Source organism: Hyla sarda, chromosome 2 (genome assembly GCF_029499605.1).
Source record: "Hyla sarda isolate aHylSar1 chromosome 2, aHylSar1.hap1, whole genome shotgun sequence".
Lineage (NCBI taxonomy): Eukaryota > Metazoa > Chordata > Amphibia > Anura > Hylidae > Hyla > Hyla sarda.
This window is the reverse complement of record NC_079190.1, coordinates 503195642-503216855: the sequence shown is the minus strand read 5'-3', so window position 1 is coordinate 503216855 and position 21214 is coordinate 503195642. Positions and strand designations below refer to the sequence as shown.

General features: G+C 46.8%; 1 protein-coding gene across 1 annotated transcript in view; it reads right to left on the bottom strand.

Annotated features, from left to right (window-relative positions):
• Positions 1–4413: 4413 nt before the first annotated feature.
• The window catches only part of LOC130357254 (gastrula zinc finger protein XlCGF57.1-like), a 36892-nt gene continuing 20091 nt past the window's right edge, over positions 4414–21214 (bottom strand). Inside the window, exons 2-3 of the mRNA XM_056559870.1 lie at positions 19757–19832; positions 4414–5620 (exon numbers count right to left, since the gene is read on the bottom strand). Coding sequence (XP_056415845.1) covers positions 4602–5620; positions 19757–19823 — 1086 coding nt within the window. The 5' untranslated portion in view covers positions 19824–19832 and the 3' untranslated portion in view covers positions 4414–4601. The remainder of the gene's footprint in view (positions 5621–19756; positions 19833–21214) is intronic.

The following is a 21214-nucleotide window of genomic DNA, read 5'->3' as shown; positions in this document are numbered from 1 at the left end:
CCAGCGCCCAAAGCAATGCAATGGCCGCGGATCACAGACTTGTGAGCTTCCCAAAGGATAGCCTGCGAGGACACTGAGCCTTCATTAGTGGCAAAGTAGTCAGTAATACACCGCTGAATCGACTCTCGGGAAGGTAACGTTTTAAGGAGGGAGTCATTCAATCTCCAATGACAAGATCTCAGAGAGGAAGGGGAAGAGGAGAAAGAGAGGAGAACTGGACAGTGGTCAGACCAAGAAATAGGATCCAGAGAGGTATCAGAGAGCATGCGCACCATCGGAAGATTCCCCAAAAAAAAGTCAATACGCGTATGCAACTTGTGTGGGTGCGAATAAAAACTAAAAGAGCGCTCCGTCGGGTGGCCAATCCTCCACAAATCGTAGAGCGAGGAGTTACGGATGAGACGCCGAAAAATTGAGGCAAGACGCAGCTGCGCAGGCACAGGGGGAGCGCCGGTGACTGAATGACGGTCCAAGGAGGGGGAAAAGATGAGGTTAAAATCTCCACCCACTAACCATGCTGACGGGGGATACCTCTGGAGTTTAGTAAGGACCCTACGCAGAAAAGGAACTTGCGAAGTGTTAGGAGCATAGACATTACAAAGCAAAAGGGAGACCCCGCCCAGGGAACCCTCCAGTATGACATACCTCCTCTTAGGATCAAGAAGAGAGGAAGAGACTTGTAATGGGCAGGACCTAGACACCAAAATAGCTACCCCCACCCTCTTCCTATCCATGGTAGCCGAGTAACACTGGGGGAACAGGTGTTGAATGAATTGGAAGGATCCAGAATGGTCAAAGTGCGTCTCCTGAAGGAAAACTATGTCAGCGCGTTGACTAACCAACTCCCTTTGCAACAGGCGTCGCTTAGTAGTGGAATTAAGCCCCTTAACATTCAGGGAGACGCACTTGACCATGGCGGATAACAAGAGGAAAATACACAGCCAATAAGAAGCATACTCACGAAAACAGGCCAAGAGGACAGAAAGGGCATCACAGGATCCACCATGAGAACCGGATAAGAACAGGGATCAGCAACAATTTGTACAGGAACAGGCAACCTAAGGCAGGAAGAAAAGAGGGAGGTGGGGTAGGAAAGGAAAGACAGAAAGGGACCAAAGAAGAAGACACGAAGGGGAAAACATACAATACACAACCAGACAGGACACCACATGACAAAGAGAAAACAACAATAATCAGTGAAATAAACCATTGACCAAAAAGCCAATGCGGAGGCCAGGACCACCGAAGTGGGCCATGGTCCAGAGCATGGGCAGACCATTGCCACAGCCTCAAGAGGGGATATGGAAGGAGGCCAACAAAGAACAACCCCCAAAAAAGTGGGGCACTCCAAGGCCGTGGCAAGTGAATAAATGAAACGAAAACCCATAGGCGACCAAAAAATTCGAAAACACCAAAAAAGCAAAAGTGACTATGAAGAAACAACAGTGCTGGCCCCCCCATAGAAAGACAGTCCACAGTCAGGTGAGGAGTCTAAACATAATCATCCCCATGCAAGCCAGGATATGTAGATAACATCTCAGGGAAAGTCAACCCCACTTGTCGGGGGGGGGGGGGGGGGGCAGTAGAACCAGAGGGGACCAGCAGAGTCCAATATAGAGGAACCATGTAGCGAGACCATCTGCTCAAGGGGGGGGGCTGGTGGGGCTCCCTTGGGAGGAGAGAAGGGGGGTCACGTCGGCCACCAGCCTGTCAGGATCGGACAGGCTGCCACACCGGGGGCAGGGGAGGAGGGGGAGACATCAGGTCCCAGTCCGCCATCTTCGGAGTCGGGAGGTCCAGGGCTGAGCAGAATGCCTGGAGGTCATGAAAGGAGCGAAGAAAAGCAGAGCGTCCCTCCCTGCGTGCCTGCAGGCCAAACGGAAAAGTCCAGCGGTATGGCACATGATGGGAGCGAAGTATTTCCAGGAGAGGTTGCAACAAACGTCTCTTTCTGAGAGTAAGCCAGGACAGATCTTGGTAAAGCTGGACAGGAGCTCCATCAACGTCGAAATTGCGCAGGGATCGAGCTTTAGCCATGATGGCCTCTTTGATCTGGAAATCGTGGACACAGCAGATGACGTCTCGAGGAGCGCCCGTGGCTGACTTGGGGCGGAGCGCTCTGTGTGCTCTGTCAAGTTTAATCCTATGCGATGGCGGTTTACCAAGAATCTTATTAAAGATGGTCTCCAAGGTGCCAAAGAGGTCTTCTTCCCTTGTTGCCTCCGGCAGCCCTCTCAGTCGGATATTATTGCGTCTCCCCCTATTGTCAAGATCCTCAACATGGGCGTGGAGATCACCCAAGAAATCCTTCTGGGAAGCAATGGTGGAGTGAAGTTGGGCTATATATGACCGTGTTTGATCATGGGCATCCTCCAGGTCATCCACCCGATCCGAGACATGCTGGAGATCCCGGCGCATTTCTGAGATCTCAGCCCGGCAGGTCTCCTTGACCTCCACAACCAGGGAGCGAAAGTCCTCCTTCGAAGGAATTTGGGCAAGCAACTGACTCAAATCTGGAATTGCGGCCGACAGCAGTGAGCCCCCGGAGCAGGGTATGCCGGAGCCAGGGAGAGCATCCCAAGAGGGTGAAGGTGGTGCCGCCTCAGGGGTCAGGGGAGGCTGATGCAGATGGCCAGGGGTCCCAGGAGGGGACCGGCGTCCGGATCCCACAGACATCACCGTAGCAGAGTGGGGCCTCTGTGGTCTAGGGGTGCCAAGAGGGGTATAGCAGGCTGCTAGGGGGTCCAGGGGAGGCACAACAGGGAACCCCAGGGGATCAGGGGGAGACCTAGGAGAGGAGCAGATAACAACCCCCTCAAGGATTCCAGAGGAGGGGGAGCCTGAGCAGGGTGAAGTAGCTAAGGAGGCAGCAGGCAGGCTTGTGGTTCCCTGAAGAGGAGCGCTGGCCCCCACCACGGCAGCCCAGGTGATGGCAGCAGGGGGACTGCCAGGAGGAATGGGAGAAGGGTCCACCAGGAGGGGTGGTGATACTGCAGGAGGGAGAGGGTCAGGGAGTGAAGGTGAGCCCTCCACAACCCGCACGGGAGTCAGCGCACTACACAGGGGATCACCGGTGTCACTTACTGCACGTCCCCGGAGCGCACACGTGTCCAGCACAGAGGCGCTTCCTGTCAGCGGAGGGGTCCGGGATCCAGACACCGCAGGAGCAGAAGGTGCGATCGGGACCAGGAGAGAAGGTAAGCTCAGGGTCTCCGATCGTCGTGGGCTATCTTCCTGAGAGGGATCCCGCCCCGCAGGGAGGCGGCAGTTGGAGCGAGATCGCAGGCCTAGAGCAGGGCCTGTAATGGCGGGTCCGGAGTGCAGAGCAGAGGTAGGAGGGAGTCGCCACAGATGCTGTAGGGGTCCAGGGGCCGGAGCAGAGAGCCTGGCAGGTGCGGAGGGTGTTCTAGTACGTCTAGAACGTTTCCCCATGGGGGTGCTGGGTCGCCAATGCGGGTCTGTTAGGTGCTAAACAGGAGCGGGAGCCTCTTCAATGTGCGGCCATTCTCGTCAGCGCCAAGCCACGCCCCCCCTGTATTGTTCAGACTTATTGATCACTTTCTATTCATTTTTTCATGATACAAAAAGTGACCAAAAATACACTATTTTGGACTGTGCGGTTTAATTAATTATATATTTTATTTCCGCATGTGGTGATACCACATATGTTTATTTTTATTTACAGAGTTTTTTTTTTATGGAAAAAGGGGGGTCATTCAAACTTTTTTTTAGGGAAGGGGTTAAATGACCTTTGTTAACTTTTTTTTTGCAGTGCTATAGCTCCCATAGAGGGCTGTAACACTGCACACACTGATCTTTTACATTGATCAATGAGCAAACCGGCAGTGATTTACTTTCACTTTAGATGCAGTGTTCAACTTTGAGGGTTAAAGGGTTAATAGCGCGCGGCACCGCGATCAGTGCTGCGCGCCATTAGCCCCGGGTCCCGGCCGTTGTTAGATGCTGGGCCCGACCCGTTATGACACGGGGCCACGACTCGGCCCCGCGTTATAGAAAGGGAAAGGACTCAGGACGTACTGGTATGTCCTTGGTCCTTAAAGGAGTAGCCCGGCGCGCACTTTTCTCATTTTATCTGGTCAGGGCTGCAAAATAAAAGAAAACAAACTTTCTCTTACCTGCCAACGAGCCCCTGGTGCTCCGGTACACTCCGGTACAGGTGTTCGGTCCCCGGGCTGTATTCTTCTTACTTCCTGTTAGCCCGGCACGTCACACGGAGCTTCGGCCTATCACCAGCTGAGGTGGGACATCGCTGCGGCTGGTGATAGCCCGGCGCGTCACACGGAGCTCAAGGCTAACAGGAAGTAAGAAGAATACAGCCCAGGGACCACCTGTACCGGAGCACCGGGGGCTCGTTTGCAGGTAAGAGAAAGTTTGTTTTCTTTTATTTAGCAGCCCAGACCAGATTAAATGAGAAAAGTGCACGCCGGACTACTCCTTTAAGAGGTTAAAAACATGTGACTTCAGCCTAAAACATTTCCACATTCCAAGCATGAAAAGGGCTTCTCTCCTGTGTGAGTTCTCATATGATGTAAGAGAGTTTGTTTCTGTGTAAAACTCTTCATACATTGCGGACATGAAAATTACTTCTCTTTCGTGTGAGTTCTCATATGTTTTTTAAGATTTGTTTTGTGTGTAAAACACTTCACACATTGCGGACATGAAAATGGCTTCTCTCCTGTGTGAGTTCTTATATGATGCAAAAGAGTTGGTTTCTGTGTAAAACTCTTCAGACATTCTGGACATGAAAATGGTTTCTCTCCTGTGTGATTTCTCATATGTTCCACAAGAGTTGATTTATGACTAAAACTCTTCACACATTCTGGACATGAAAATGGCTTCTCTCCTGTGTGAGTTTTCATATGTTCCACAAGAGTTGATTTATGACTAAAACTCTTCACACATTCTGGACATGAAAATGGCTTCTCTCCTGTGTGAGTTCTCATATGTTCCACAAGACTTGATTTATGACCAAAACACTTCACACATTCTGGACATGAAAATGGCTTCTCTCCTGTGTGAGTTCTCATATGTTTTTTAAGATTTGTCTTGTGTGTAAAACACTTCACACATTGCGGACATGAAAATGGCTTCTCTCCTGTGTGAGTTCTCTTATGATGCAAAAGATTTGTTTTGTGTGTAAAACTCTTCAGACATTCCAGACATGAAAATGGTTTCTCTCCTGTGTGAGTTCTCATATGCCCCACAAGATGTGATTCATGACTAAAACTCTTTACACATTCTGGACAAGAAAATGTCTTCTCTCCTGTGTGAGTTCTCATATGATGCAAAAGATTTGTTTTGTGTGCAAAACTCTTCAGACATTCCGGACATGAAAATGGCTTCTCTCCTGTGTGAGTTCTCAGATGTTCCACAAGACTTGATTTATGACTAAAACTCTTTACACATTCTGAACATGAAAATGGTTTCTCTCCTGTGTGAGTTTTCATATGATCCATGAGACTTGATTTCTGAATAAAACACTTCACACATTCCGGACATGAAAATGGCTTCTCTCCTGTGTGAGTTTTTATATGATTTTCAAGATTTGATTTTTTACTAAAACTCTTTACACATTCCGGGCATGAAAATGGCTTCTCTCCTGTGTGAGATCAATGTTAAAATCAATACAATGAGTAAAACACAATACAGTCAAGATATTTAGATCAAGGGCTCACGAATTTCTAGGTACTTACAGAATATTAAAAAAAACTAACTTTTCTTATGTTTATACAGCCCCCTCCCTCCCTTTTCCGGTATCTTTCTTATACAAGGGGGAGTAAATCTCAGGCTTTGGGGGAGTGAATCTTATGGAGATTTACATTGACCTCACATTCACACTCCCTGAGCTTATGATTCTCACCCCTTCTAAACTAAACTTATTGCCCGGTTGGTATTTGGAGGAAATGTGCAGATTTGTGGTCAGATAATAAAATCTCTATATCTCAGGACAGGTGACTACATTCAGCCCATTTCCCACACATATACATGTATTTACCAGAAGTGTAGTCTGATACAATTTTAAGTCCTGGTAAAAACTTATATACATGAAGGAAATGGCCAATACTTGTCACTAGTTGAATATGTTTGGGCTATTAAAGTTAATAGGGCCATGTCAGTACACACACATATGTGAAAAAGTCCTTACACAGCCAGTACCCACTATTTATAGAGAAGACTCAGCTCCTAAGTCCGCTCCAGAGGCGGCTCTCTAATTAGGCGATTTAGGCGGCCGCCTAAGGCCTTGCGCTAAAAGGGGCCTTGCGACCGCCTAAATCGTGTAATTAGACCTACAACATGTTAAAACAACATAAATCAAGAGGTAAAGGATGGTTGCACATACAGAAAAAGGAGATGAGGATATTACATATGGCACCTACTGGGAATGAATAGACAACCTTGTGATAACAAGGGAAAAAAGACTAAGACACAATTACAAATAAGCAATGTGTCTAATAAGAGAAAAACTGGTGCCAGGATAGATCAAATAAATATACATACGATGTAACAAAAGGGTAAAGGCTGAAAGGCAATAAGGTTATGAGTAACAATGTAAACACCAGCCATGCCACACACCCCACATGCAATACCTCACCCCGAACGCGTTTTCGCTAAGGCTTTGTCAAGGGGCGCCCCTTGACAAAGCCTTAGCGAAAACGCATTTGGGGTGAGGTGAGGTATTGCATCTGGGGTGTGTGGCATGGCTGGTGTTTACATTGTTACTCATAACCTTATTGCCTTTCAGCATTTACCCCTTTGTTACATCGTATGTATATTTATTTGATCTATCCTGGCACCAGTTTTTCAGTTATTAGACACATTGCTTATTTGTAATTGTGTCTTAGTCTTTTTTTCCTTGTTATCACAAGGTTGTCTATTCATTCCCAGTAGGTGCCATATGTAATATCCTCATCTTTTTCTGTATGTGCAACCATCCTTTACCTCTTGATTTATGTTGTTTTAACATGTTGTAGTGTTTTTAGTATTTGTGTAATAAAGATTTACATTCGTTATGACCATTTTCTTTGGCCTTTATTTCGGTGTAGAGGTGTAGTTTTGCAACATCTGAAGGGCCGCAGTTTGGAGACCACTTTGCAGTGGTCTCCATTCTGTGCTTGTCAGGATCCGGACTGGTATGCGGGGAGGACACGGGTGGTGGATCCTCTGCGTCAGTGAGGTGATGGCATGGGCCGTGCCAGGGGAACGGAATCTAAGGGGTTACTGGTTTTCACCAGAGCCCGCAGAAAAGCAGGATGGACTTGCAGCGGCAGGTAACCCCCAGGTCGTTCCACCCGATAGCGACTCAACCTCACTGACAGCTGAGACAGGCGCGGTACACAAGGACAAGGCAAGAGCAAGGTCGGACGTAGCAGAAGGTCTGGGCAGGCAGCAACGGTTAGTAGTCAGGGGCAACGGCAAGGGTCTGGATACACAAGCAATGGAACACACAGAAATGCTTTCTCAGGGCACGAGGCAACAAGATCTGGCAGGGACAGGAAGGGGAAGTGGGTTTTTATGGTGTGGGGAGTGCTTGGAACTAATTGGGCCAGGCACCAATTAATGGTGAACTGGCCCTTTAAATCTGAGAGACCCGGCGTACGCGTGCCCTAGAGAGCGGGGCCGCTCGTGCCGGGACTGAGCAGAAGGAAGGGGCAGTTGAGTGACATGGGATGCGACCCGCGGGCAGGTACGTCACGCCACGGGGATCGCATCCCCGCCGAGGGACAAAGAGCAGCGCTCCCGGTCAGACTCGCTGACCGGGGCGCTGCAAGCAGGAGAGTAACGCCGCAAGCGCTCCGGAGGGGGAAGCGAAGCCTGGTGCGCTCGGCGTTACAGTGCCCTCCCCTTTGGTCTCCCCCTCTTTTTGGAGCACAGGAACCTATGGATGAGCTCCTTGTCGAGGATATTGTCCTAATTGTCCACAATTCTCCCAGTCAACAAGAATTTTTTTTTTACCTCCGACGACCTTGGACGCGAGGATTTCTTTTACTGAGAAGACGTCAGAGGACCCAGTGACAGGAGCAGGAACGGTGACCTTGGGGGAAAAGCGGTTAAAAATACATGAAAGGAGTTAGGAATACGAAGAGAAGGAGGAAGATGAAGCTTGTAGGAGACAGAGTTGATTTGACTTTTGACTCTAAATGGCCCGAGGTAACGAGGACCCAACTTGTAGCTAGGGACACGAAACCGAATATATTTGGCAGAGAGCCACACACTGTCACCAGGGGCAAAGACAGGAGGAGTTCTTCTCTTCTTATTCGCATGTTTCTTCATGCGAGAAGAGGCCAGTCAGAGCGACTTTTGAGTCTCTTTCCAGATAGAGAAGTCCAGGGTCAATTCATCTACGGCAGGAACTCCAGATGAAGTGGGGACGGGGAGGGGGGGGAAGCGGGTGGCGGCCGTACACCACAAAGAACAGAGACTTGGCGGATCACTCAGAGTTTTTGAAATTGTACGAGAATTCAGCCCAGGGTAACAGGTCGACCCAATCATCTTGGCGGGAGGAGACAAAATGTTGCAGGTAGTCACCAAGGATCTGGTTCACTCTCTCCACTTGTCCATTGGACTGCGGGTGGTAGGAGGACGAGAAATTGTACTTGATCTTTAATTGATTACAGAGAGCTCTCCAAAATTTGGACACAAATTGAACGCCTCTATTCGAGACGATATGCGTGGGAAGCCCGTGAAGACGAAAAATCTGCAGAAAAAATTGCTTCGCCAACTGTGGCGCAGAAGGAAGGCCTGGAAGTGGAATAAAGTGAGCCATTTTGGAAAAACGATCAACGACCACCCAGATGACAGTGTTGCCATGGGATACAGGAAGATCAGTGATGAAGTCCATGGCTATGTGGGACCAAGGCTGTTCAGGCACCAGCAGAGGATGGAGAAGACCTGAAGGCTTCTGACGTGGGGTCTTGTCACGTGCACATACTGTACAGGCTCGTACGAAATCGGTCACATCCTTTTCCAAGGAGGACCACCAATAGTGTCTTGCAATCAACTGTAAAGTCTTTTTGATTCCAGCGTGACCAGCCAGAAGGGAGGAATGGCCCCATTTGAGGATCCGGAGGCAAAGACGGGGAGGAATATAAGTCTTTCCTGGAGGGGTAGGCACCAGAGAAGCAGGAGCAGAAGAGATCAGACACTCAGGGGGGATGATGTGCTGAGGAAGGGTCTCGGCGTCAGAGGCATCGGTGGTACGAGATAGAGCATCAGCTCTGACATTCTTGTCTGCGGGACGAAAATGGATTTGAAAGTTGAAACGGGCAAAAAACAAACGACCACCTAGCCTGGCGAGGATTTAGCCGCTGGGCGGACTGGAGATAAGACAGATTTTTGTGATCTGTATAGATGGTGATGGGGTGAAGGGATCCTTCCAAAAGATGTCTCCACTCCTCAAGGGCCAACTTAATCCCCAATAGTTCACGGTCTCCAATGGAATAGTTTTTTCTGGGGGAGAAAAGGTTTTGGAGAAAAATCCGCAAGTTACATTTTTTCCTTTAGCGGATTTTTGAAGGAGAACAGCTCCGGCTCCAACAGTGGAGGCGTCAACCTCGAGGAAGAAGGGCTTCTGAGGATCTGGTCTGGACAAGACTGGAGCAGAGGAGAAGGCGGCTTTGAGGTGGTTAAAGGCTTCCTCCGCCTGTGGCGGCCAGGATTTCGGATTAGCATTTTTCTTAGTCAGTGCTACAATAGGAACAACGATGGTGGAGAAGTGGGGGAATGAATTGACGATAATAATTTGCAAATCCGAGAAATCTTTGGATTGCTCGCAGGCCTGTGGGACGAGGCCAATCCATTACCGCAGAAAGTTTATCAGGGTCCATTTGAAGACCTTGTCCCGATACAATGTATCCCAAGAAGGGAAGACTGCTGCGTTTGAATAGACACTTCTCAATTTTAGCGTAAAGTTGATTTTGGCGTAGTCGCTGGAGCACTTGACGAACATGAAGGCGATGTTCCTCTAGGTTGGAGAAAAAAATGAGGATGTCGTCAAGGTAGACTACCACACAGGAGTACAGCATGTCCCGAAAAATCTCATTACCAAAGTCCTGAAAGACTGCTGGGGCGTTGCATAGACCAAAGGGCATGACTAGGTATTCAAAGTGACCATCTCTGGTATTGAAGGTGGTTTTCCATTCGTCGCCTGCTCGAATACGGATGAGGTTATATGCGCCCCTTAGATCAAGTTTGGTGAAAATCTTGGCACCTCGCAGTTGGTCGAAGAGTTCGGAGATGAGAGGCAGAGGATAGCGATTTTTTACGGTAATTTTATTGAGACCGTGGTAATCAATACAAGGGCGGAGAGATCCATCTTTTTTAGCAACAAGGAAAAATCCAGCTCCAGCTGGAGAAGAAGATTTCCAGATAAAACCTCTTTTCAGGTTTTCTTGTATTTACTCAGACATAGCTTGTGATTCCGGGGCAGAAAGTGGGTAAATCCTACCACGGGGCGGTGTGGTACCAGGGAGCAGGTCGATAGGGCAGTCATAGGGTCTATGTGGAGGGAAGACCTCTGCTTGCTTTTTACAAAAGACGTCCGAAAAGTCCTGATAGGCCTTAGGAAGACCTGTCAATGGAGTAACCATGGAGACTTGGCAGGTAGAAACTGAGTGGAGACATCGCTTGGCAAGAAGATCCCCAGCTCTTAATGTCCCCGGTGACCCAGTCGAGGCTAGGCGAATGACGTTGGAGCCAGGGCAAGCCCAGAAGAATTTCAGAAGTGCAGTTGGGTAGCACAAAAAATTCAATATGTTCATGATGGTGAACTCCAACACTCATGAGTAGCGGTTGAGTCGGTAACGCACGGTGCAGACCAGTCTCTCTCCATTGACGGATGAAATGAAGAGAGGTTTGACAAGACGGGTAACTGGAATGTTAATTGTCACAGTTCATAGATAGACAGCACGGCACTACTTTCCCTTCAGGTGCAGAATGGTGATGACACGGCAGACTAGGACTAAGGATTGCTGGAGGTGGTGCTCTGACTAGCGACAGTGCATGGAATCGCAACAAAGAAGAAGAGAAATAATCGGCAACTCACCGCGGCCAGCTGAGTAAATCTTCTTTTATTTCATACTCACAATAATCTCATATGGGAAGAGGGTAGTGGGGGGACACAGGATGGCGACCAAGCTCCGTTTCGCACGATGTTCGTGCTTCCTCCGGCCATGTTAACCAAACCTTAGACTGTGACTATATACAGGTAAGTGAAGGTGTGCTTCCAATCACTCCCCTGAATCCGGGTCATGTGACCCGATGATCTGGGAAGGAGGGGGAGGTACCTTTCTGTCTAGAAGCAGGCTGCCAAATCAGTCCGATCGTTTAACCCTAAAACTCCTGTCGCGCTGGTTTTAACTATCCATAGAGTTTCAGCACGAAGGAGTTTTTGGTCAATCCGTTCGCCTTTACTGAACTGTACTTTTTCCAGCCCTAGGAAGCGCAGGACCTCTGGGTTGTTCTCATGTGCGTCCTTTACATGGGCTATTAACCGAGTCGCACCCGGTCTCCCCGTCTGTATGGCATAATAATGCTCTCTGATACGAACGCGGAGTTGGCGACTGGTATGTCCTATGTAAAAGAAGCCACATGGGCACAATATAGCATATATGACATTAACAGTTCTACAAGTGATCAGCTCGTTAATAGTATGATATATGGAGCCCAGCCTTATGCTTTTTGTTTCCCAGCAAAACCTACAAAAATTACAACTCTTGCATATAAAATTACCTGTTGGTAGGAAGTCGCCTAGCCATGTTAATTTTGCAGTTTCATTCTTTCTCTGCTTCTTACTTTTATTAAGAATATTCCCTATTGTGGGGTTTCTCCTATAAGTAATACGTGGCTTTCTTTTAGCTACCTCCTTCAGGTCCTCATCTGACTCAAGCAGGAACCAATTTCTTCTAATAGCCCTTTCAACTGTCGAATTCATTGGTGAGTTTTGTAGGACAAATGTGAACCTTTTTTCACTTTTTCTCTGTTCTTTTTCTTTTAGTAGATCTCTTCTATCAATTTTATCTGCTCTTTCTCTACCATTTCTTATTACTCTCTCTGGATACGCTCTCTCTCTTAATCTGTTCTCTAGCTGTTCTGCTTGCTGTACATATGTTGTTTCTTTACTATTATTTCGTTTCAAACGGACAAATTGTCCATACGGGATCCCTTGTTTGACAGTTGTCCTATGAGAGCTATTAAAATGCAGAAGCGTATTACGGGCTACCGGCTTTCTAAATCCTTCTGTGACTATTCTGTCATGTTCTACTATGAGTTTTATGTCTAAGAATTCAAGTGTATTCCCTCCGAATTGACTCGTAAATTGCATATTAACTGTATTACTGTTTAAGTATAGGACGAAGTCCTCAAACATTTCCTGTGGGCCAGACCATATAACCAAAATATCGTCTACATAACGATGGTATATTTTTATGTATTTTAAGAAGGGGTTTCTCTCGTTGTAAACATAATAATTTTCAAAATGGGCCAAAAATATATTGGCGTAAGTACATAAGACGGGGGTCCCCATAGGGGTCCCCGTCTCCTGTTTGTACCATTTTTCATCAACCTGGAAGGTATTATTATTAAGGACAAACTGGAGACCCTCAGTAACGAAGTCCACAACTGGTTGGGAGGTACCCATCTGAAAAAGAGATTCTTTTACAGCCTGTACACCCGCATGGTGTGGAATTCGGGTGTACAGGCTGACGACATCAATAGAGCATAATAGGGATCCCGTATGGACAATTTGTCCGTTTGAAACAAAATTATAATAGTAAAGAAACAACATATGTACAGCAAGCAGAACAGCTAGAGAACAGATTAAGAGAGAGAGCGTATCCAGAGAGAGTAATAAGAAATGGTAGAGAAAGAGCAGATAAAATTGATAGAAGAGATCTAGTAAAAGAAAAAGAACAGAGAAAAAGTGAAAAAAGGTTCACATTTGTCCTACAAAACTCACCAATGAATTCGACAGTTGAAAGGGCTATTAGAAGAAATTGGTTCCTGCTTGAGTCAGATGAGGACCTGAAGGAGGTAGCTAAAAGAAAGCCACGTATTACTTATAGGAGAAACCCCACAATAGGGAATATTCTTAATAAAAGTAAGAAGCAGAGAAAGAATGAAACTGCAAAATTAACATGGCTAGGCGACTTCCTACCAACAGGTAATTTTAAATGCAAGAGTTGTAATTTTTGTAGGTTTTGCTGGGAAACAAAAAGCATAAGGCTGGGCTCCATATATCATACTATTAACGAGCTGATCACTTGTAGAACTGTTAATGTCATATATGCTATATTGTGCCCATGTGGCTTCTTTTACATAGGACATACCAGTCGCCAACTCCGCGTTCGTATCAGAGAGCATTATTATGCCATACGGACGGGGAGACCGGGTGCGACTCTGTTAATAGCCCATGTAAAGGACGCACATGAGAACAACCCAGAGGTCCTGCGCTTCCTAGGGTTGGAAAAAGTACAGTTCAGTAAAGGCGAACGGATTGACCAAAAACTCCTTCGTGCTGAAACTCTATGGATAGTTAAAACCAGCGCGACAGGAGTTTTAGGGTTAAACGATCGGACTGATTTGGCAGCCTGCTTCTAGACAGAAAGGTACCTCCCCCTCCTTCCCAGATCATCGGGTCACATGACCCGGATTCAGGGGAGTGATTGGAAGCACACCTTCACTTACCTGTATATAGTCACAGTCTAAGGTTTGGTTAACATGGCCGGAGGAAGCACGAACATCGTGCGAAACGGAGCTTGGTCGCCATCCTGTGTCCCCCCACTACCCTCTTCCCATTTGAGATTATTGTGAGTATGAAATAAAAGAAGATTTACTCAGCTGGCCGCGGTGAGTTGCCGATTATTTCTCTTCTTCTTTGTTGCGATGGAATGTTAATTGTGTTGACTAGGGAGGAGTCAATGAAACTTCCTGCTGAACCCGAGTCCAAGAAGGTCACAACGGAGAAGGAAGTAGCATTAGCGGGTATAGCAATCAGCACAGGTAAAGTCAATCGTGGAGAGGTAGAATTCACCTAGGCGAGTGGGTGCGTTTTTCAGACGTGGAGGACGAATAGGACAGTCTTTTAGGAAATGTTCGGTGCTAGCACAGTATAGACACAGGTTTTCATTCCTACCGCGAGTCCTCTCTTGATGGGTCAGGCAAGACTGATCCACTTGCATAGCCTCCTCGGCAGGAGGCACAGGAACAGATTGCAAAGGACGTTGGAAGAGAGGAGCCTGGGAGGAAAACCGCCTGGTGTGAACAAGATCCTTTTCCTGACGAAGCTCCTGGCGTCTTTCCGTGAAACGCATGTCGATGCGGGTGGCCAAATGGATGAGTTCAGACAGGTTAGCAGGAATTTCTTGTGTGGCCAGGACATCTTTGATGTGACTGGATAAGCCTTTCTTGAAGGTCGCGCAGAGGGCCTCATTGTTCCAGGATAGCTCAGGGGCGAGGGTGCGGAACTGGATGGCGTATTCGCCCACTGAAGAACTCCCTTGGACAAGATTCAGCAAAGCAGTTTCGGCTGAGGAAGCCCGGGCTGGCTCCTCAAAGACACTACGTACTTCTGAGAAGAAGGAATGGATTATAGCAGTGGCAGGATCGTTGCAGTCCCAAAGCGGTGTGGCCCATGACAAGGCCTTTCCAGACAGGAGGCTGACCACGAATGCCACCTTAGACCGTTCTGTAGGAAATTGGTCTGACATTATCTCCAGGTGTAGGGAACACTGGGACAGGAATCCACGGCACAGTTTAGAGTCCCCATCAAACTTGTCTGGAAGAGACAGGCGGAAACTGGGAGCAGCCACTCGCTGCGGAGGAGATGCAGGAGCTGGCGGAGGAGATGGTTGCTGTTGTTGCGGCAGAAGCTGTTGCAGCATAGCGGTCAACTGAGTCAGCTGTTGTCCTTGTTGCGCGATCTGCTGTGATTGCTGGGCGACCACGGAGGTTAGGTCAGCGACACTGGGCAGCGGAACCTCACCGGGATCCATGGCCGGATCTACTGTCAGGATCCGGACTGGTATGCGGGGAGGACACGGGTGGTGGATCCTCTATGTCAGTGAGGTGATGGCGTGGGCCGTACCAGGGGAACGGAATCTAAGGGGTTACTGGTTTTCACCAGAGCCCGCCGCAAAGCGGGATGGACTTGAGGCGGCAGGTAACCCCCAGGTTGTTCCACCCGATAGCGACTCAACCTCACTGACAGCTGAGACAGGCGCGGTACACAAAGACAAGGCAAAAGCAAGGTCGGACGTAGCAGAAGGTCTGGGCAGTCAGCAACGGTTCGTAGTCAGGGGCAACGGCAAGGGTCTGGATACACAGGCAATGGAACACACAGAAACGCTTTCTCAGGGCACAAGGCAACAAGATCCGGCAGGGACAGGAAGGGGAAGTGGGTTTTTATGGTGTGGGGAGTGCTTGGAACTAATTGGGCCAGGCACCAATTAATGGTGCACTGGCCCTTTAAATCTGAGAGACCCGACGCACATGCGCCCTAGAGAGCGGGGTCGCGCGCGCTCCGGGACTGAGCAGAAGGACGGGGCCAGTGAGTGACACGGGATGCGACCCGCGGGCGGGCACGTCCCGCCACAGGGATCGCATCCCCGCCGAGGGACACAGAGCAGCACTCCCGGTCAGACTCGCTGACCGGGGCGCTGCAAGCAGGAGAGTAACGCCACGAGCGCTCTGGAGGGGAAACGGGGCCCGGAGCGCTCGGCGTTACAGTGCTCTTCCAGATGTTGCAAAACTACAACTCTCAGCATGCCCAGACAGCCCAGGCATGCTGGAAGTTGTAGTTCTGTAACATCTGGCCCTTCAGATGTTGCAGAACTACAACTCCCAGCATGCCTGGACAGTCTGGGCATGCTTGGAGTTGAAGTTTTGCAACAGCTGGAGGAACACGGGTTGAGAAACACTGAGTTAGGAAACAATATTTCCCAACCAGTGTGCCTCCAGTTGTTGCAAAACTACAACTCCCAGCATGCCCAGACAGCCGAAGGGCATGCTGGGAGTTGTAGTTTTGCAACAACTGGAGGAGAACAGTTGGGAGACCACTAAATAGGGGTGTCCAAACTGTAGCCCTACAGATGTTGCAAAACTTCAACTCCAAGCATGCCCAGATTGCCCAGGCATGCTGGGAGTTGTAGTTCGGCAACATCTGAAGGGCCAGATGTTACAAAACTACAACTTCCAGCATTCCTGGACTGTCTGGGCATGCTGGGAGTTGTAGTTTTGCAACATCTGGAATAGCACAGATTGAAGACCACTGCACAGTGGTCCCCAAACTGCGGCCCTCCAGATGTTGCAGAACTACAACTCCCAGCATGCACGGACAGCCAAAGGGCATGCAGGGAGTTGTAGTTTTGCAACAGGTTTGCACAGGGTACATTCACATGGGCGGGTTGACAGCGAGTTTGAGATGCAAGTTTGAGATGCAGCAAATTTTCCACTGCAGCACAAACTCCCAGCGGGAAACTCGCTGTGAATCTGCCCATGTGAATGTACCCTAAAAACACTACAATACACTACACAAAATAAAAAGTAAAACACTACATATACACCCTGTTTGGGAATCACTGATGGAGAATACCCCTATGTCCATCCCTATGCAAATCCCTAATTTAGGCCTCAAATGAGCATGGTGCTCTCTCACTTCGGAGCCCTGTCGTATTTCAAGGCAACAGTTTAGAACCACATATGGGCTATTTCTGTAATCGGGAGAAATTGCCTAACAACTTTTGGGGGGCTTTTTCTCCTTTTACCCTTTCTGAAAAGGTAAAGTTGGGGTCTACACCAGTCTGTTATTGTAAAAAAAAAATATATTTTTTTACAGTAACTTGCTGGTGTTGCCCCATACTTTTTATTTTCACAAAAGGTAAAAGGGAAAAAAAGCCCCCAAAATTTGTAACGCAATTTCTCCTGAGTACGGAAATACCCCATATGTGGACGTAAAATGCTCTGCGGACGCACAACAAGGCTCAGGAGTGAGAGCGCCATGTACATTTGAGCTGATTTGCACAGGGGTGGCTGGTAAGGTACCTTTTTTTCTAAATTTATAGGGGATGTGGGATGCTAAATAGTTTACCACTATAGGGCCAGGAATACACATTTGTGTTCCTGATTCTATAGTGTTCTTTGAATACCCTGTTGACAACTTTATTTCAGTTTTAGGAGACACCAACAAGAATAACTGAGTAATCAGACCCTTTTTTTTTTTTTTTAATCTATACCCAATGTTTGTGTATAGATATTTAGTAGACTAATTTAATTAGAAAATAAGATTTCAAGAGCTGTGAATAGTGAGGTTATGATATATATTAAAAAGTTTGCCTTAAAATATGCAATTTATACAGTTAATTTTAATATCGCCTGCTTACTTTCTTTTTCTTCTTTTTATCGCGCTTGGGGGACCTCAGACTTATTTTCGCCTAAGGCCTCAAAAAGTCTAGAGCCGCCTCTGGTCCGCTCCATGCACCCTTAATACCGCCATATCATTATAGTAAATGATGGGGTAGAAAGGGTTTAATACCCCATCACTGTTTCTTATAGTCAGTTATTGACACATATCTTCCTATATTTTTAAACCCTTTGTATCTCATAGACTCAAAGACAACTAGAACGGCCCTGCTCATTGAATGTGATCAGATTGGATTGACAGGACCGATCCCTCATACACCAATACTGAGGTGTGTGATATGGTTATTGTCACTGAGATACCTCAGGATAGAACCTCTTAGAAAACCTTCAAAGATTTTACCCAGAAGAGAGGTTACACCTAAAGGCCTATAGTGTCCAGACTTATATGTTTGATCCCCTCTTGAATATGAACATCATATTGGATACTTACAAGTCACATGGAACAGATTCTATATAAGAACAAGAAGAACCAGCAGAGATGTAGGATGAAATCCAAGATTCTTTATTCCATTACATTAAAATGACAGAACACAGGTCAGGGAGATAAAGTGACGCGTTTCAGGTGTTCATATCGCCCTTAGTCATACTAAAAACTATCTGTCCACAGCCATGTGTATATAAAGATCACATGATCTCCTACAAATAGGATTGGAAAGCATGTTTACCCTTCACATATATGATCCTAAGAGAGGAAAGTATTATAACATAATTGTATAAGTAAACCTTTTTTTTTTTTGTTTTTTTTGTCATACTAAAAACTATCAAGTCCCGGCCATCTATGACTAAAGATCACATGATCTTCTTTAAGTAGTAACTGAAGAAAATATTAAAGGGGTATTCCAGGCAAAACCTTTCAACTGGCTCCGGAAAGATAAACAGATTTGTAAATGACTTCTATTAAAAAATCTTAATCCTTCCCATAGTTATAAGCTTCTGAAGTTTTCTGTCTAACTGCTCAATGATGAGGTCACGTCCCGGGAGCTGTGCATGATGGGAGAATATCCCCATAGGAACTGCACAGCTCCCGGGACGTGAGTCATCAGCGAGCAGTTAGACAGAAAACAACAACTCAACTTCAGAAGCTAATAACTATTGGAAGGATTAAGATTTTTTAATAGAAGTAATTTACAAATCTGTTTAACTTTCCGGAGCCAGTTGATATATAAAAAAAAGTTTTGGCCTGGAATACCCCTTTAACCCTTTACATACATGATCACAAGAGAAGAAAGGCACAAAGAGTACAGGGAATTGTAATACTCTCCAGACAGAAAAGCATACCAAAACATGTAAGGTACTACAGCACCCAGCAAGCTGAGCAAAAATAGCCAAGATAACAATAAAAAAAGACCAAAAGGTTTACTTATACAATTATAATGTTATACTAACAACCTGTTAGTTTTTGAATTTATGCTGAGAAGCAACCAGATCTAAATACAATATGTAGATGTGCGACAATGTCTGTTTCTTCTACCTGAATTCACATTGTGTTTTCTATCCCCTCCTTTTTTTTGTTTTAACATGTGTCTGCACTCTGCCCCAACCCCTCAGCCCAACCCTATATAAGTAGTAGTTAGCTACACAAGGGCCTTTTCTTTCCTAGCAGCCTCCCAGTCTGACTGGGAGCGCATGGTAAGTGAGATTTTACACCTTGTTCACACTGGTGTGGTGCTGTGCGGCGTCCGTTGCTGCCGTGGCGCCGTGTCTGCGGGGGGGTGCGGCCCATAGACTGGTTTGAGTGACATTGGGGCCGCTCTGCCAGTGGGTCGTTCCCCCTGTGGGCACTGGTGTCGCGGCGGTGGTGGTCGCCGCCCAGTGCTACGCCATTTTATGCTAGGGACGTTAGGGACCCACTCAAATTAGGCGGCCTTGACGTGGCGAGTGGGCTTGTACCTTTTGATCAAAATGTATACTAACAATCTGTTAGTTTTTGAATTTATGCAGAGAAGCAATTAGATCTAAATACAATATGTAGATGTGCGGCCATGTCTGTTTCTTCTACCTGAATTCATAATGTTATAATACTTTCCTCTCTTATGATCATGTATGTGAAGGGTAAACATGCTTTCCAGTCCTATTGGTAGGAGATCATGTGATCTTTATATACACATGGCTGTGGAAGATAGTTTTTAGTATGAACACCTGAAACGCGTCACTTTATCTCCCTGACCTGTGTTCTTCCCTGCGCCCACTCCCTGTCTATGATGCGCGCTATCAATACAATATACATCTCCACCACTAAAAAGCAGGAAGAAATATCTTAAGGAACCTCAGTCTGCAATTTATAATGACAGAATAAAACATAAGATGTATGAAAGGCTCTTACCATTCTCTGATATGGGGTTTTCTAGTCCGCTCATTGTTCCTCCAGAACTTTCCGGCAAAGATTCCATATTATAGACCTGAGGAAAAAACATAAAGGAACCTTAGTTTATCTTCTATCCAGGTGAGTGTTACATCCCCCCTAGAAGGTATGAACCAATCTGCACAAGGATCTCCTCAAGTGGTGATCACATAGGATCAACAATCATCCCAGTCTCTTTCCTACTATTATTGTGGGGTTCAGTGATGGCCGCAGACAGGGCCAGACTGGGACTAAAAAGCCGCCCTGGACACAACCCTACCAGCCCACATACAATATACACATGGCATAAACAACAAATATGAAACAATTACAATATCTTATAATTCCTTCTACTTCCAGTCACCTCAGAGATGTTCTAGTCACCATACATGGACCCTCCACACACTCAGGTCTCTATCTCCAGTCAGTGTCTCCAGTGTCCCAAGTATATTCTCCTGGTAAGTTCCCCCATATGAGCCATGCTGGGGTCTTTTATACCCTTTTCACCATCAGATTGGCCTCCCCTCCCCCACCTACAATATGTAAAGTAAGAATGATGGGGCAAGAACCTGTCCAACCAGTTTTAGCATTCTATGGCCTCCTGGGATCAGCCTTCATTTACACATTGTATTGTAGGGTGGAGACATATTGGTCACACCCCTAATTACATCTGTAAGAGATACCGGGGATACTCCGAGACCTTTTCATATGATAATCAGGGGAAACAATCAGCATTTTCTCTCCTGATGAGTTACATGGCCCCATAGGTCCCACCCAACTTAACTCTAAAATAAATACACAACTGAGCTGGTGGATAAGGTTAATACATTATAATTTAATCAAAAATAGTTCTTCACCAAGAATAAATAGCGACATAATTCTAACCAATCAACCTATAGATCCCTATTAATAGGAATCCAAAAATCCCTAATTTCCCATATATATTCTCTTTATGGTGAACCCACAAGCTTTAATAAAGTAATTGTGCATGAACATATAATGAAAACTCACATGAGCTAAAAATTGGCAGAGCAGCAGCTCAGTGTTTGGACTGATATCTAGCTACTGTATATCAAGGCCAGTATACTCTAGCCTAATCTGATTGACTCTGCTAAAGTGGAGATGCCCGGCGTGCCTGCAGTGCACGCTGAGCAGATTCTGAGCTACTGCTTTGCTTTATATTAAAATTGAGTCCCGCTACATGCCCGCTACCTCTTGATAAAGCTGCAGAGGCAGCGAAACATGTCGAGGGGGGCAGAGTAGGGACTCAATTTTAATATAAAGCAAAGCAGTAGCTCAGAATCTGCTCAGCGTGCACTGCAGGCACGCCGGGCATCTCCACTTTAGCAGAGTCAATCAGATTAGGCTAGAGTATACTGGCCTTGATATACAGTAGCTAGATATCAGTCCAAACACTGAGCTGCTGCTCTGCCAATTTTT